At 45.3% G+C, this 18423-nt stretch overlaps 1 protein-coding gene across 5 annotated transcripts in view; it reads right to left on the reverse strand.

Moving 5' to 3' along the window:
- The window catches only part of LOC112266457 (sodium-driven chloride bicarbonate exchanger-like), a 53468-nt gene that overhangs the window by 3997 nt on the left and 31048 nt on the right, over positions 1-18423 (reverse strand). For 4 of the 5 annotated variants that reach the window (XM_042296974.1, XM_042296976.1, XM_042296972.1 and 1 more), the window contains 17 exons: positions 15972-16113; positions 15693-15853; positions 15306-15494; positions 11882-11970; positions 11286-11443; positions 11010-11097; positions 10745-10891; positions 10232-10326; positions 8671-8845; positions 8181-8314; positions 5631-5876; positions 3927-4032; positions 1920-2081; positions 1283-1396; positions 1050-1211; positions 412-663; positions 13-255 (listed from right to left, as the gene is read on the reverse strand). In XM_042296974.1, coding sequence (XP_042152908.1) covers positions 13-255; positions 412-663; positions 1050-1211; positions 1283-1396; positions 1920-2081; positions 3927-4032; positions 5631-5876; positions 8181-8314; positions 8671-8845; positions 10232-10326; positions 10745-10891; positions 11010-11097; positions 11286-11443; positions 11882-11970; positions 15306-15494; positions 15693-15853; positions 15972-16113 — 2663 coding nt within the window. The remainder of the gene's footprint in view (positions 1-12; positions 256-411; positions 664-1049; positions 1212-1282; positions 1397-1919; positions 2082-3926; positions 4033-5630; positions 5877-8180; positions 8315-8670; positions 8846-10231; positions 10327-10744; positions 10892-11009; positions 11098-11285; positions 11444-11881; positions 11971-15305; positions 15495-15692; positions 15854-15971; positions 16114-18423) is intronic. The other variant, XM_042296973.1, reaches the window with a different exon arrangement.

Consider the following 18423-nt stretch of genomic DNA (forward strand, 5'->3'; position numbering starts at 1 on the left):
CACACACGTTACCATCATGGGGAAGACGATGGCATAATTTGAGGTCTTGATGACCCACAGCAGGACCAGGCAGCTGAGCTGGATGATGGTGAAGAGGTGGACCTTCCTGAGGGGAACGTGTCTCAGGTAGATGAAGTCTGGCTGGTGCTTGGCCGGCATGCCAAACAGCTTGAGACGGTCAAAGAACTGGATTCCTCTCAGTGAGGACGCTCCCATGTACAAGAACACTCCATACAGTACAGGCATGGGGATAAACTGGAAAGAGACAGACAGCGCTCCATTTAGTCTTCAACGGTTATGTATGTGTGGGACTATGCTCATGCACTTGTGTGCGTGACTGCTAAAGTGTTAGTGTGTGTGTTGTAATTGATCTCGTGTATATCTGAGGTCTTGACCTCGGACCTCCCTCACCTTGAGGACAGAGGTCATGAAGACGGAGCAGCCCATGAGTAGGAAGATCATGAGGCCGGTGAAGCGCTGCTCTCTGATCCCCAGGAACTTGGGCTGTTCCCCGGGGGCCGAGCACTCTGACTCCAGCTTCAGGCTGTTGACGTGGGAGATGGAGAGCACGGTGGCCGCCACGAACCAGGGCAGGCCCATCACAGAACACACTCCCAGCATCACCCCCACCACAAACAGGTCCAGGTGGTAGCCACAGCCCTTCTGTTGATGGGAACCAGAGATATGGGGTTATAGCATCCACACAGCAGAGATGCAGGCAGTATACATAGTCTACAATGCATTAACAATAAGGAGATATACTGTATACTGTTCAGATCTTTAGTTATGGAGAAATGAGGAACAGTATGCAAAACTTTGGTTTATTAAATGGCAACCATAGCAAAATGGGACAGAAATTAAACAGTCCCCAAAACATGTTTGGTCAAAACCCAAAAATAGAAATCAGCTTTTAGGGCTTTGACTGTTAATTATATTGTAATAATGATCTGTTACATTTTCAATTTCACACTTTAGCTGTGATCATTTCTTTTTACCATCATATAGCACTAAAAGCTGACAGTAGAATGACTTGAATTGGCAGCCATCACCTTCAGTTTGTGCTCCTTCCTGTTGATGATAACAGCCGTGATCTGTTGGTCCATGAAGATGAGGATGGTGCAGAGCAGCGCAGGGAGGACCGCGATTATGGTGGTCCACCACGGGTTGCGTCCTATTGGGTTCACGATCCAACCACGGTCGTCTCTGGTTGGCTGTGGGAGGGAGTGAACATGATCATGATCCGTGTGTGTGTGCACACGTGTGTGTGTGTGTGTGTACTCACCTTGAACTTGTCGGGGACCTGCAGTTTGGGTGAGGGGATTCCTAGGGCGTAGTCCACTAAGACCATGGTGAGGATGGTGATGAAAACAGCAAAGTCACTGATCTGGGCCCTCACCTGAAGAGCAAGAGAAACTCACAGTCAATCTAGGAACTGAGTTTATGGTGAATCTCCGAGTGCTCAGTGCCATTTGAATACAAGTGAAGGGTCTGCACCGTCTTCACTTGTCTGCTTGGCGGCACGGTGTCTCACATCCATCTTGTTCAGGTCGTTGTTGTAAAAGACAATGTGTTCTCAATGACTTACCTGGTTAATTAAAGGCAATTTATCCTAATAATAAAGTGCAATAAGTGTAGGATCTCAGATGCCACAAGGGGGCATCAGTATACCGGAAAATCCATTCTTACTCCTGCAGCACAAAACAGCACTCATTGCCATATGATTGAAACAGAATGGGTAGATTATCATATTATTTCACACAATGAGGCACCTGTAGGCGGTTGAACACTGATACATCCACCAAAGTCTGAGCGATTAAGGGACAAGCATCGATCAATCAAATATCATTGAAATCCCTGCACATGTGGCTACCGGTCCACATTCCTTGCACTCAGGAAGCCTGAGGTGTAGATGGACGTGCCTTGGTGGGGAAGTAGCGGCTGGTCTTGAACTCCTTGAGGAAAGCGGACATGAAGACAGTGGAGAAGAAGAGGACCACGGACCAGAAGAGGACGTCAGGAATGTAGGGTCCGTGGGGGCCACAGGCGCTGCCCTCAAACTCCCCCCGGAACACAAAGCACTCCTACAACAGGAAGATACAGAGAGAGACCTGAGTGGAACCCCATATATTTCCTATGAAGTTATACAGGATAGACTGGCCATCTTACCTGAACGTGCTGTTTAGTAAAAATGTAGGCTATTCAGTAGGCAACAAATATCAACATTACTACTCATCCATACTGAGAAGGCGTCATCTAATGCACAATCACACTTGTTCCCCACTATTTGTTTATGTTTGAATTGTTTGTTTGAAGAGCGCCTATTCTGATTATCAGCTGTTGTCAAACACACGTGGGTGTGAAAAGATGATTATCTTCCTCAATAGTGTTGCAGCAAATTCTGTGCACCGAACAGAGTATGACATCCTGGCATTTAAGGCATACACATTTTTTTGTTTTTGTTACATTTCACATACAATAAAACATTTTTTCGCATACCCAAAAAGCCTGCTATTTAGAAAGCAAGTATGGTTATTTGGACACAGCCACTGTAAGGCATGAGTTACCTAGATAGGAAAGATAATAAGACCCAGTCGAAGGTAGCCTGGTCCCAGATCTGTTTGCAGATAGCCAACTCTTACTGTATGGTTGCCACAACCATAGGCTTCACACACTTAACAGATCTGGAACCAGGCTAATTAGAAATGCATTGGCACACTCAACGTTAGATCAAATGTTTGTACATGTAATCTGTAGTACACTACCACTGACATTTCATAGGAATGGCTCCACTATAAATATATTTCATGTCCTCTATGCACTGATTTGGACAGAATCAAAGGGCATGAGTGACTGGCCAATGCTGAACCATGTCTGTGTGAACCCAGTCATTCATACATGCACGCATGCACTTTGGATTGCAGTCACATAGTGTGTGTGTGTGTTCGTGCGTGCATGTGTGTGTGCATGTGTGCATATGCGTGACTGGCTTCATGCAGGTGTGCATACAGTATGTGCATGCATCTGTGTGTGTGTGTGCATACGTGGGAGTGAGATTGACACACTAAGCCTTCAGAAGTGTGACAGAGTCACAGTGAATACTAAAAGAACGCTCTATGGTGACTGTGCGTGGTTAAATCCTGTTGAATTCCTGCCTGCATGTCTTTAATCCTGTCACACTGTTTTGTTCCCTCTGGGGAAACACATTGTACCACCAAGAGACAATGTCTATCCCTATAGCCTCACAGCCCTCTCCAGGGGGGGGGGGCTATTTCACCATGAAAAATACACTATATTTATACAATATAATATTTGTAGCAATTTGCTGATGAGCGATATTTTAGAAGTAATCGAGTAAGGAGTGTTAGTTACATTGTTTTATTTACGTTACCTTTATTTAACTAGGCAAGTCAGTTGAGAACAAATTCTTATGTACAATGACGGCCTACCGAAAGGCAAAAGGCCTCCTGTGGGGACGGGGACGGGATTAAAAATAAAACATTTAATAAAAATATAGGACAAAACACACATCCCAACAAGAGAGACACCACAACACTGCATGGAGACCTAGGTCAACAACATAGCATGGCAGCAACACATGGCAACACAGCATGGTAGCAACACAACATGATGACAACATGGTAGCAACACAGCATGGTACAAACATTAATGGGCACAGACAACAGCACAAAGGGCAAGAAGGTAGAGACAACAATCATGTCTCAATTTTACTTCAGGGGGTGGTTATTGGTCAATAGTACCCCGTAGTGCCTGACCCTGCACTATAATACTACTGACCTCTAGAAGTTCATGTGATGATTGCACAGTGCGGCTGGTGCTCCGCTACAGAAGGAGGTAGTCCTTACAGAGCATGGCTTCATCCCCCTGAACCCAAGATCAGGGCTTTTAGGCTTCAAACCCCTCTTTACCTTGACCTCCATGCTGGTCCAGTTGACCTCTGATGCAGTGATGTTCCTGTCCTCCCAGTACCTCAGAGTGGAGTTGCTGGGATCCTTTGGCTCCACACACGCACACCTGCCAGAGCACAACACACATAAATATTATTTTGTTGAAATATAATTTGATTTCTGAGAAATTAAAGGATTGCACCCAAATTGGCCATTTTAATTTTTAGGATTTATATGAGCAAAAGCAATTGGTTGTCTACCTAAAGTAGCAAAGAAAATGTTGTGATCCATTTAATAAACACAAGAGACCAGCAAAATGGATAAAAGGGTGTGGTGTCAGTAGCAGGAACAGCGGCATCTAGTGGGCAAAATTTGGTACCTTCACACTAATTTATGATACAGAATAGAAGTGACTTCAATGGCTAATTTCTCTGAACAGGGGGGGGGGACATCTCCAGATTCACAGGGAATACATTACAAAGGATGAAGAAGCAATACTCCAAGCAGCAGCTCCGTACTACGTGCCAGACATAGAGAACTGATACTGTATACTGGTTGTTGGGGTGGGTTTGGTGTGAGATATGGGGGTTCAGTGGGTGGCCTTCATTGGATTCCTCAAGTCTTACTCATTGTTATGAAGAATTATGGTCCAAATCGGATGTTAGGTACTATATTTGTTTAAGATTATATGAATCTTATAAATTAAAACAGCCAATTTGGGTGACATCAATTTAATTTCTCAGAGATCAAATTATATTTCAACAAAATAATGTTTCAGGAATCCTAATCTTATCTGTTTCTAACTACAGAAGCAATTTCAGAGCAACCTGAGATGGCGGGTGACATGGCTTGACGAAATGTCATGGAATGACCCATAAGGATTAATCTTGATGACTTCACCAATGTATGGAAAACATTAACTTGACCGTACATTACATCGACTTGGAACGATTACATCATGTATTAATGTACGTCCCTGGGTTTACACATGGGATTATTCAGCATTCAGCAATAATCTTGGAGCATTACCGAAAAACTGGATAAACTGCCCATGTTGCCCATCTGTGCTTTGATGATGTAGCTAGCTAACACTAAAACTATGTGTATAGCACTCTGGTATACGGTCTGTGTTGTGGCCCCAAAAAACTGTTTTCCACCTGCAGTATTGTAAGTGGAGTACTACTTACATTTAAGAATGCTACTTAAACAAAGAGGTCAAATTGACTCCTATCACTACTAGTTCCACTGAAGAGTAGCGGTAGTTAGTGGAGTATTGGTTCCATTAATGAGTACACTCTTAGAAAAAAAGGGTTTCAAAAAGGGTTTCTTTGGCTGTCCCCATAGGAGAACCCTTTTTTTGTTGTTGACCAAAACACAGACAGTATACCAGAGTCCTGTACACATAGTTTTAGTGTTAGCTAGCTACACCATCAAAGCACTCTGTGGGAAGGGTTATACATGGAACCCAAAATAGTTCTATCTGGAAACAACAGGGTTCAACCTGGAACCAAAAAGGGTTCTTCAAAGGGTTCTCCATGTGGGGACACCCGAAGAACCCTTTTAGGTTCTAGATAGCACCTTTTTTCTAAGAGTATACTACAGGTTAAGATTACTAGTTTAATTTGTTGGCAGATAAAGGAGTACTACTATAACAGTTCCACTTATGACTATTTGATCCACTTACGAGTATTAGTTCCACTAACTAATACTATTTCCATGACTTACGAGTACTGGGTGAGTTTCTGCAGGTTGTTGTTCATGTTGATGGGGTAGTGTTCCCCCAGGTGGATGAGTTTCTCCAGGGCCTCGTAGATGAAGATGATGCAGATGAGCGAGGCGAAGGCCTCCTCTGTGAAGCGGGTGATGTAACAGACCAGGGAGCTAGCGTCTGTAGCCACCAGGACCAGGCAGAGGAACGCCGTCCACAGGCCGATACAGGCCCTCAGGGAGAGGTAGGACAGGTCATAGTCCCTGTGGACAAACACACACACACACACACGTGTAACTGGTGGGATGCGAACCCCCATCTCCCACTCGGGAGGCCAACGTCTTAACCATTAGACCAAAAGGACATTCCTTCTTGGGCCGAGGTTGTCACCGATTTTTACACGAGCGCACATACACAGACACACACACACACATATGCATGCGCGCACACACACACACACAATAAGTGACTGCAATGCTAAGTGCGAGTGTGCATGAATGACTTGTTTCAGAGAGACATGATTCAGCATGAGCCAGTCACTCATGCACACACTTTGATTCTGTCCAAATCTTTGCATAGTGGAAATGGAGTCACTAACATTAAATATATTTATAGTGGAGCCGTCAATATGTCAGTGGTACAGTACCACAGACATTGTACTTAACATTATCTGCCAATACATTTCCAATTTGCCTGGTCCCAGATCTGTTCACATATATACAGTTGAAGTCGGAAGTCTACATACACCTGAGCCAAATACATTTAAACTCAGTTTTTCACAATTCCTGACATTTAATCAGAGTAAAATTCCCTGTGTTAGGTCAGTTAGGATCATCATCTATTTGAGTATTTGATAGCATTGCCTTTAAATCATTTAACTTGGGTCAAACGTTTTGGGTTGCCTTCCCCAAGCTTCCCACAATAAGTTGGGTGAATTTTCTCCCATTCCTCCTGACAGAGCTGGTGTAACTGAGTCAGGATTCTAGGCCTCCTTGCTCGCACACGCTTTTTCAGTTCTGCCCACAAATTGTTCTATAGGACTGAGGTCAGGGCTTTGTGATGGCCCCTCCAATACCTTAACTTTGTTGTCCTTAAGCCATTTTGTCACAACTTTGGAAGTATGCTTGGGGTCATTGTCCATTTGGAAGACCCATTTTCGACCAAGCTTTAACTTCCTGATTTATGTCTTGAGATGTTGCTTCAATATATCCACATAATTTTCCTGCCTCGTGAAGCAATCTATTTTGTGAAGTGCACCAGTCCCTCCTGCAGCAAAGCACCCCCACAACATGATGCTGCCACCCCCGTGCTTCATGGTTGGGATAGTGTTCTTCGGCTTGCAAGCCTCCCCCTTATTCCTCCAAACATAACAATGGTCATTATGGCCATAAAGTTCCATTTTCATTTCATCAGACCAGAGGACATTTCTACAAAAAGTATGACATTTGTCCCCATGTGCAGTTGCAAACCGTAGTCTGGCTTTTTTATGGCGGTTTTGGAGCAGTAGCTTCTTCCTTGCTGAGCGGCCTTTCAGGTTATGTCAATATAGGACTCGTTTTACTGTGGATATAGATACTTTTGTGCCTGTTTCCTCCAGCATCTTCACAAAGTCCTTTGCTGTTGTTCTGGGATTGATTTGCACTTTTCGCACCAAAGAACGTTCATCTCTAGGAGACAGAACGCGTCTCCTTCCTGAGCGGTATGATGGCTGCGTGGCCCCATGGTTTTTATACTTGCGTACTATTGTTTGTACAGATGAACGTGGTACGTTCAGGCATTTGGAAATTGCTCCCAAGGATGAACCAGACTTGTGGAGGTCTACAATTGTTTTTCTGAGGTCTTGGCTGATTTCTTTTGATTTTCCCATGATGTCAAGCAAAGAGGCACTGAGTTTGAAGGTAGGCCTTGAAATACCTCCCCAGGTACACCTCCAATTGACTCAAATTATGTCAATTAGCCTATCAGAAGCTTCTAAAGCCATGACATAATTTTCTGGAATTTTCCAAGCTGTTTAAAGGCACAGTTAAATTAGTGTACGTAAACTTCTGACCCACTGGAATTGTGATACAGTGAATTATAAGTGAAATAATCTGTCTGTAAACAATTTTTCTTAAAATGACTTGTGTCATGCACAAAGTAGATGTCCTAACCAACTTGCCAAAACTATAGTTTGTTTTCAAGAAATTTGTGGAGTGGTTGAAAAACTAGTTTTAATGACTCCAACCTAAGTGTAAGTCAACCTCCAACTTCAACTGTAGCCATGGTTATAGTCCCTGTGGACACACATAAACGTGTAACTTGTGGGATGCGAACCCCCATCTCCCACTCGGAAGACCAACATATTAACTATTAGACCAAAATAAACATTTCTTCTTGGGCCGAGGTTGTCACCGATTTTCACACGAGCGACACACACACGGACACACACGCACACACACAGACAGCCTTAGAAAAACCCATATACCTAAAGTCTTCCTGAATGCCAGGATCAATGTACTGTAGCCATGTCACAGTGATGAGAGCACCTAAGACAACATGACAACGTATCTGAAGTGGGGCAAACTCACTTGCAGAATTTGAAGAGAATCTTCTCAAACACTAGAACAGGGCCTGTGCTGCCTAGGATGGTGAGAGGCTGCCCAGCGAACAGGGAGTAGGCTATCCCCGTCATGGAGGCTCCGAACAGGGACTCAATTGCACTCTGGCCAAAAGGGGAAGTGACAGTAATGGGTTAATGGACGACAGGTTACATAGCGCTTTCATAATAACTGCACTGTCTGTGCAGTCTTCATTTGTTGAAGATGGTTATCTACTAGGGGATACGGCAACCAAAACCTAGCTATTCGTTTAGTTCAGCTTCATCGGGACACCATCGTTGCTTACCTAACGGGTGAATATAAAAGTGCTTTATTGTTGTGTATAACTCCATCAGAAATCCCGACGAACACATGAAGTAAGGCCTTCAGAAAGCCAGACTGTTCTTCTGCCATTCGGGACAACATGTTGTTAACGCAGCAAAGCCAACGCGTGTCATGTGGTACGAGCGGTGTGTCTTACTATGCGTCCCTCGGTGGCTTCCCCCAGCAGTCCGCCGAAGGTGATGACAGGAGACATGCAGGCACAGTAGAGGAAAAGGAAGGAGGCCAGACACTGCAGGCTCAAAGCGTCCGTGTAGTCAGACAGGTAGTGGGGCGCCTTGCGCTTGATGTCCATGAAGAACCCTCCAAAGAACCTGGAAATCACACACACAATAGCGCATGTACACGAGCACACACACACACACACCACCTTAGTGAACCAACATCAATTACCATATGAAGTAAAAGGAGTCAAATGTGTTCCCTTTCATTTTTCAGTTTCAAGTAAAAAGTATGCACCATAGTGTGTTTTTAAATGTGTTTTTTCTTCCCCCCACAGGCCACATACTAGGAGGAGAAAGGAAACATTCTGATGGTAGAGGAAGCACATGGCGACCTAGCCAGAGGCGGTTGCCGGGGTAACGGAGGGAGGGGGGCGTGACTTTGAGTGGTTTTTCAAGCGTGCGGGGATGGATGCTACGCTGTTGGCCCTCCGGGAGATCATGGCTCATAGCAGAACTGGGCTGCAGGCCAATCTACTTTACACGTCAGGATGAGTTCCTCAGAGACCTACTGTAGCAGGGAGCATCCCTTACAACTACATCACTTCAAAACCCACGACATACAGTATCCACTTACTACAGCTGCACATAGCCTACTGCCTCACTCTAAATATACTGTATCACACTACTGCAGCTTCCTCCTCGCTCTAGATACACTCTACTACACTACTGTAGATACCCAAAACACATGACACCTATAATAAAGTATTGTTAATAAAGTTGTAACACTGTATTGTGAGTGTCCATTAGTACTTAAAAGCTACTGCTAATAAGATACTAATAATTCATGAATTCATATACATTATTTTGCATTGTTAAGTATTTGTTAGGCATTTTAAGAGATTAGGTAACACTTTACTTACAGGATCAAAATGCTTATGAGCGAATGCTGTAGGCTATTAACTATTGAACTAATTTTCACCTATAAAACATATTCAGGTCAGCACTTAGTTAATGCACACTTAGTGCTCGTATTATAAGTGTACGTGATTACATGACGAACTTATAATAGCTAAATAAAAGATTCAAATCGGACCTTAGTTAACGTACACACAGTTGGTGCATTATATGTGGACATCAAATTGTACAATAAAGTGTTACCAAAATAGCTAGAGTGTTTCCCCAGTGTTGTCGAGGCACATTTTAATAAGTGACGCTGGTCTTATGTAGGAAAGTACGCATGGATGATTCCAAATGCATATATCACACTGAATCAATCACAGCTCTTTTTGTGAACACAGAGCTCGAGGAACGAGAGAGACCCATAAGGATGTGTGTTTTTTAAAGGATGGCTAGATGTACTGCTGGGGACAGGGAGAGCAGGAGAGGAGATAAACAGGGGACTGAAAGACAAAGAGGACCTTAGATGGTCCACAGTGGTGTAGATCACACTCACAGTGCTAGCCAGCCTAATCTCAGCCCAAACACACACACCACTTCCCTTCAACTCACAACCACAACACACACACTCTAACCTACCTTCCTGTGCGCTGTAGCTCTGGGCCTCCATGGCCACCAGGTTCCTCTGCTTCTCCCAGATCTCCGTTGGGTAGAGGAGGGACCTTGCGCTTTTCCTGTGTGGTAAAGAATAGAGGTCAGAGGTCAGATGGAAAATAAATATTAATTTGCCAAAAATATATCATTTATTTTCAATGCATCTCCGCTAGTAGGGATTGTCCTAAAATAGCCTGTCAGGAAAAACATTCCTTCCAACAACACGGGACTGCTTTTTTAAGGACAAGCAGTCTGGCACGTACCAAAAACAGCTGATGATAGAAAAACAAAACAAATTGATTCAGAAGGGATTTAGAGCATGTCCTTGGGGTACACCAGCAGTTAAATCCGAGTAAAATTCTGATTGGGTTTAGCCAGAGATGCAGTCGGAAGCAAACTAAGAGATGATGGCATAGGGTCAGAGTCAACTATATATGCATCTCAAAACAAGTCTCTGGTTAGGGGTGATGGCATAGACACCACCAGGAAGAGGCTCACCTGAGAGGGCACGTTTTTGGGCGGCTCTATCCTGATGGAGGGGTCCCACTCCCCAGGTGGCAACACAGTCACCTGGTCCAGGAACTCATCGATGCCGGCCACCAGGTCGTTCCTGTCCTTGGCTTTATACGCCACATCATGGAACACCTGGGAGGTTGGCAGAGAGGGAATGGGGTTAACCTGTATGCGTCATAAACTTGGCTAACATAACCAAAGGCCACGCAGGGAAAAGCACACACAGGACTACTGCAACGTGGCTACTTACCTCGTCTGTCATCAGAGTTGCGATGGATCGTCCAATCTCATGGTACTGTGGTCCTTTTCCCAGAGGCCCCAGCAGAATGAACAGGAACCTGAGGGAGAACAGAGAAGAAGGTTTTAACCATGTTTTTTAACCTTAAATAGAGTGCATCCACTCAGGAACTTACCCAATGCAAAAACACCTATCCCACTTCATTTACGAACACATACAATTCATAGTATTAACTGTAATCATCATTAATAACAATATTATAATAAAATTAAAGTGTGCGTGTCTGACCTGGTGGTGATGGGGACCTCAGCTAGGCCGTTGAGCAGCACGGCGGGACACAGACGGACAAAGGCCACCACGGGCTGCTCCAAGAACTCTAGCTCCCCCACCAGGACATTGGATGCCTCTGCACCGGGTGGAATCTTCTTCATGAAGTGGAGGTCAATCTACAGACATTAATCCTATTTAGCTAATAGGAGATAGGAAAATATGCTAAATAGGGTCGACTGAAATGAGGGCCAAGGGATCATGGATAGGCCCACTGAGAAATCTGTCATAAATTGGCTACAGCAGATGTCTGGCTAGATACTGAGTTGTGACTAGAATCCGTGGGTTTATTATTCATTGAGCTACAGAGAAATGGCTAAACGCTTTGAGTGGGTCACACAGCATAGTAAATTAACCCACGGGTCTAAAACATACTAACTGGTGGTTAGCATAGTCACAGTAATGTAGCTACTTGCTAATGTACTGCATGTCGATAAAAAAAATAGAATTGTGCTTAGTAGAAACTTTTGGGTAACCTGGTAGCCAACCTTAGTATGACAACAACCATAGGACTTGGCTATACAGAACATACAAATAATGGTGCGACCAGGCTAGACCTTGCTGAAGTCCACATGGCTGTTCTCCCGGCTGACATGTTCCTTGCCCTCTGTGGTGGCTGGCTGGGACTGGGGAGAGACAGTCTGACCTGGGAGACATCAGGACAGGAGAGAGTCAGACTGTTAGTCACTCTCACTGGACAACATACTGCACTGTATTCAGATTAAGACTTTTAGTGTAACACTATAATCTAGATGAAATTCATCAATTCATTAATCCTACCTAGATTAAAGAAGGAATGAGGCCTTGACGATTGTCTTTGTGATCAAAACGTTGCACTTCCTAAATTGAATTTGCAAGTAGTACTACACTGCTCAAAAAAATTAAGGGAACACTAAAATAACACATCCTAGATCTGAATGAATGAAATATTCTTATTAAATATTTTTTTCTTTACATAGTTGAATGTGCTGACAACACTGCTCAAAGAAAAGGGAACACTTAAACAACACAATGTAACTCCAAGTCAATCACACTTCTGTGAACTCAAACTGTCCACTTAGGAAGCAACACTGATTGACAATACATTTCACATGCTGTTATGCAAATGGAATAGACAACAGGTGGAAATTATTGCATGAGACGGAGTCTAAAACCCTCACAAGTGGCTCAGGTAGTGCATCTCATCCAGGATGGCACATCAATGCGAGCTGTGGCAAGAAGGTTTGCTGTGTCTGTCAGCGTAGTGTCCAGAGCATGGAGGCGCTACCAGGAGACAGGCCAGTACATCAGGAGACGTGGAGGAGGCCGTAGGAGGGCAACAACCCAGCAGCACGACCGCTACCTCCGCCTTTGTGCAAGGAGGAGCAGGAGGAGCACTGCCAGAGCCCTGCAAAATGACCTCCAGCAGGCCACAAATGTGCATGTGTCTGCTCAAACGGTCAGAAACAGACTCCATGAGGGTGGTATGAGGGCCCGACGTCCACAGGTGGGGGTTGTGCTTACAGCCCAACACCGTGCAGGACGTTTGGCATTTGCCAGAGAACACCAAGATTGGCCAATTTGCCACTGGTGCCCTGTGCTCTTCACAGATTAAAGCAGGTTCACACTGAGCACATGTGACAGACGTGACAGAGTCTGGAGACGCCGTGGAGAACGTTCTGCTGCCTGCAACATCCTCCAGCATGACCGGTTTGTCGGTGGGTCAGTCATGGTGTGGGGTGGCATTTCTTTGGGGGGCCGCACAGCCCTCAATGTGCTCGCCAGAGGTAGCCCGACTGCCATTAGGTACAGATCCTCAGACCCCTTGTGAGACCATATGCTGGTGCGGTTGGCCCTGGGTTCCTCCTAATGCAAGACAATGCTAGACCTCATGTGGCTGGAGTGTGTCAGCAGTTCCTGCAAGAGGAAGGCATTGATGCTATAGACTGGCCCGCCCATTCCCCAGACTTGAATCCAATTGAGCACATCTGGGACATCATGTCTCGCTCCATCCACCAACGCCACGTTGCACCACAGACTGTCCAGGAGTTGGCGGATGCTTTAGTCCAGGTCTGGGAGGAGATCCCTCAGGAGACCATCCGCCACCTCATCAGGAGCATGCCCAGGCGTTGTAGGGAGGTCATACAGGCACGTGGAGGCCACACAAACTACTGAGGCTCATTTTGACTTGTTTTAAGGACATTACATGAAAGTTGGATCAGCCTGTAGTGTGGTTTTCCACTTTAATTTTGAGTGTGACTCCAAATCCAGACCTCCATGGGTTGATAAATTTGATTTCCATTGATAATTTTTGTGTGATTTTGTTTTCAGCACATTCAACTATGTAAAAAAAAAAGTATTTAATAAAAAGTATTCAGATCTAGGATGTGTTATTTTAGTGTTCCCTTTATTTTTTTGAGCAGTGTATATATATATATATATATATATGTATATACATCCAGTATATCACAAAAGTGAGTACACCCCTCACATTTTTGTAAATATTTGAGTATATATTTTCATGTGACAACACTGAAGAAATGACACTTTGCTACAATGTAAAGTAGTGAGTGTACAGCTTGTATAACAGTGTAAATTTGCTGTCCCCTCAAAATAACTCAACACACAGCCATTAATGTCTAAACCGCTGGCAACAAAAGTGAGTTTTAACTTCCTGACTGATGTCTTGAGATGTTGCTTCAATATATCCTCATGAAGCCATCTATTTTTTGAAGTACCACAGTCCCTCCTACAGCAAAGCACCCCCACAACATGATGCTGCCACCCCCGCGCTTCAAGGTTGGGATGGTGTTCTTCGGCTTGCAAGCCTCCCCCTTTTTCCTCCAAACATGACGATGGTCATTATGGCCAAACAGTTCTATTTTTATTTCATCAGACCAGAGGACATTTCTACAAAAAGTACGATCTTTGTCTCCATGTGCAGTTGCAAACCGTAGTCTGGCTTTTTTATGGCGGTTTTGGAGCAGTGGCTTCTTCCTTGCTGAGCGGCCTTTGAGGTTATGTCGATATAGGACTCGTTTTACTGTGGATATCGATACTTTTGTACCTGTTTCCTCCAGCATCTTCACAAGGTGCTTTGCTGTTAATCTGGGATTGATTTTCACTTTTCGCACCAAAGTACGTTCATCTCTAGGAGACAGAACACATCTCCTTCCTGAGCGGTAAAGACAGCTGCGTGGTCTCATGGTGTTTATACTCGCATACTATTGTTTGTACAGATGAACGTGGTACCTTCACGCGTTTGGAAATTGCTCCCAAGGATGAACCAGACTTGTGGAAGTCTACCATTTTTTTCTGATTTTCCCATGTCAAGCAAAAAGGCACTGAGTTTGAAGGTAGGCCTTGAAATATATCCACAGGTACACCTCCAATTGACTCAAATGATGTCAATAAGCCTATCAGAAGCTTCTAAAGCCATGACATCATTTTCTGGAATTTTCCAAGCTGTTTAAAGGCACAGTCAACTTAGTGTATGTAAACCCTCTGACCTACTGGAATTGTGATACCGTGAATTATAAGTGAAATAATCTGTCTGTAAACAATTGTTGGAAGAATTACTTGTGTAATTCAGAAAGTAGTGTCAAAAAGTAGTTGTGTCATGCAGAAAGTAGATTGACAAAACTATACTTTGTGAACAAGAAATGTGTGGAGGGGTTGAAAAACGAGTTTTAATGACTCCAACCTAAGTGTATGTAAACTTCCGACTTCAACTGTGTGTGTGTGTGTGTGTGTGTGTATATATATACACACACACACACACACACACACATATACATGCAAACCTAGACACACACACAGACACACACACACACATAGACATACACACACAAACAAAAGGAGAGGATGTAGACAGTAGTTGAGATATTAATCAAACAAAACATCATGTCACATAGAGACACAATACAGCACAACAATCAGAAAAGCCACAAAACTGTGATTGGTGTGTGGATGGTTGGTTGGTTGGTGGATTGGTGAGCTCACCGTTCTTGTCCATGGAGTGGGGCTCGGAATGCTTTTTGCCAATATCGGCGAAGGAGCGTACGATGGGGATGCGGTTGGCCAGCTTCTTGTGGTTCTGGTGGTGGTGCTGCTTCAGGAGCGCCTCACGTATCCTCCTCCTCACGTCCTCCCCCACCCCGGCCGACACCTCATGCTGGTCCAGGACCATATCTGAGAGAACACACATATAGATTGGTTAGGGGTTTGCGTGCCTTGCTCAAGGGCAAAACGGCAGTAATTGGCACCTGATATTCTAACTCCGGTAACTCTCCAGTTGCAGACTCACTCCCGCCAGACTTTCCCCGTCGACCCTTGGATTTGAACCAGCAAACTTCTGGCCACCCTCCACTCCAGCACCACTCTACGTACCGGCGATCTCCTCCAGTGAGTTGGCCCTCATGTCCAGCAGCACGGTGCCGTTGAGGATGCAGCTCCTCAGCTCAAACAGGCTATGAAGAGACAGGGTGGCCACGTAGGGCTTGCTCCAACGCTCGCCTCCATCCTCCACGTCCTCCTCAAACTTCAGCCACCTACACACACACACACACACACACACACACACACACACGCAGACACACAGAGATGCACAAGCAGAAAAACGGACACCTGATTGGCTGTGGAGCTGGAGCGGGTGGTGCGATTGGTTACCTGGCGGTCTCCTTCCACTCTGCATCCTCGCCCTCTCTCAGGCAGATCTCATCCAGCTCAGTGAAGAGGGCATGAGGTATGTGCTCCTCATCACCATCCTCTGTCCCCAGAAGGAACTGCACCCTCTGGGCAGGAGTGTCTGCTGTAGAGGGGTAGAGGAGGCAAAGGAGAGAGTTGGGGGTGTGGAGAGGGGGGAAGAAAGGGAGAAGATGGGAAAGAGAGAAAGGGGGGTGAGAGAAAGAAAAAAAACTTTTCCCCAAACACAGTGTGTCTAAACTCTGGTGTCCAAACACCCAGCACACCCTAGACCTTCTGTCTGAGGACCAACTAGGTTCACCTAGCCACATAGTAATACACACAGGCACAAACGACCTGAGAACAAAGCAGGAAAGGGTGGCCACAGCACTGACGGGAGTGATTGAAAAAGCTTCTTCTACTTTCCCCAATGCAAAAGTGGTTATCTCCACCCTGCTACCACAAAAAGACTTCCACCCTGCCACAATACAGCGGGTAAATGCAAGTATTTCCCATGACTGTGCCTCAAAACCAAATGTTTTCCTGGCCCACCACTCCACCCTGGACTTGAACAGCCTCTATGACCAGGTCCACCTCTACAAGGCAGCAGTGCCCACCACTCCACCCTGGACTTGAACAGCCTCTATGACCAGGTCCACCTCTACAAGGCAGCAGTGCCCACCACTCCACCCTGGACTTGAACAGCCTCTATGACCAGGTCCACCTCTACAAGGCAGCAGTGCCCACCACTCCACCCTGGACTTGAACAGCCTCTATGACCAGGTCCACCTCTACAAGGCAGCAGTGCCCACCACTCCACCCTGGACTTGAACAGCCTCTATGACCAGGTCCACCTCTACAAGGCAGCAGTGCCCACCACTCCACCCTGGACTTGAACAGCCTCTATGACCAGGTCCACCTCTACAAGGCAGCAGTGCCCACCACTCCACCCTGGACTTGAACAGCCTCTATGACCAGGTCCACCTCTACAAGGCAGCAGTGCCCACCACTCCACCCTGGACTTGAACAGCCTCTATGACCAGGTCCACCTCTACAAGGCAGCAGTGCCCACCACTCCACCCTGGACTTGAACAGCCTCTATGACCAGGTCCACCTCTACAAGGCAGCAGTGCCCACCACTCCACCCTGGACTTGAACAGCCTCTATGACCAGGTCCACCTCTACAAGGCAGCAGTGCCCACCACTCCACCCTGGACTTGAACAGCCTCTATGACCAGGTCCACCTCTACAAGGCAGCAGTGCCCACCACTCCACCCTGGACTTGAACAGCCTCTATGACCAGGTCCACCTCTACAAGGCAGCAGTGCCCACCTTCGCCCGGGCTCTAAAGGACATCGCTCTCAAACGCAGCCCCAACACTTCACACAGGAGCAACTGATCAATAGACACCCCGCCCAGACCAGCGAGACACTCTCCCAGACCTCCGGAACATTTTACATTTGGCTAGAAATTCAAAAGGAAATGAGCTTAGAAACATTTCCTCCTGTGTGCTACCTATACCTCCCCACTAAAATCCCCATACTTTAATGAAGACAGCTTCTCCATCCTGAAAGGGGAAATCAATCATTTCCAGACTCAGGGACTAGTCCGTGGTGACCTAAATGCCAGAACCGGACAAGAACCTGACACCCTCAGCACACAGGGGGACAAACACCTGCCTGGAGGTGACCGCAATCCCTCCCCCATATGCCCCCCTAGGCACAACTATGACAACATAACCAACAAAAACGGGTCACAACTCCTGCAGCTCTGTCGCACGCTAGGTATGTACATAGTCAATGGTAGGCTTCAAGGGGACTCCTATGGTAGGTACACCTATAGCTCATCTCTTGGCACTAGTACTGTAGACTACTTTATCACTGACCTCAACCCAGAGTCTCTCAGAGCGTTCACAGTCAGCCCACTGACACCCCTATCAGACCACACCAAAGTCACAGTCTACTTGAACAGAGCAATACTCAATCATGAGGCATCAAAGCCGAAGGAACTGAGTAATATTAAGAAATGCTATAGATGCAAGGAATGTAGTTTAGAAACCTACCAAAAACCAATTAGGCAACAACAAATTCAATCCCTTTTACACAACTTCCTGGACAAAACATTCCACTGTAATAGTGAAGGTGTAAACTTGGCAGTAGAACATCTCAACACTATATTTGACCTCTCAGCTTCCCTATCAAATCTAAAAATCTCAAATAGAAAACTGAAGAAAATGAACAACAATGACAAATGTTTTGATGAAGAATGCAAAAATCTAACAAAGAAATTGAGAAACCTGTCAAACCAAAAACATAGAGACCCGGAAAACCTGAGACTACACCTTCACTATGGTGAATCACTAAAACAATACAGAAATACACTAGATTCTATAGATTCTAACCACTTCTGGGAAAATTGGAAAACACTAAACAAACAA

Source organism: Oncorhynchus tshawytscha, linkage group LG14 (genome assembly GCF_018296145.1).
Source record: "Oncorhynchus tshawytscha isolate Ot180627B linkage group LG14, Otsh_v2.0, whole genome shotgun sequence".
NCBI classification, from domain to species: Eukaryota; Metazoa; Chordata; class Actinopteri; order Salmoniformes; family Salmonidae; genus Oncorhynchus; species Oncorhynchus tshawytscha.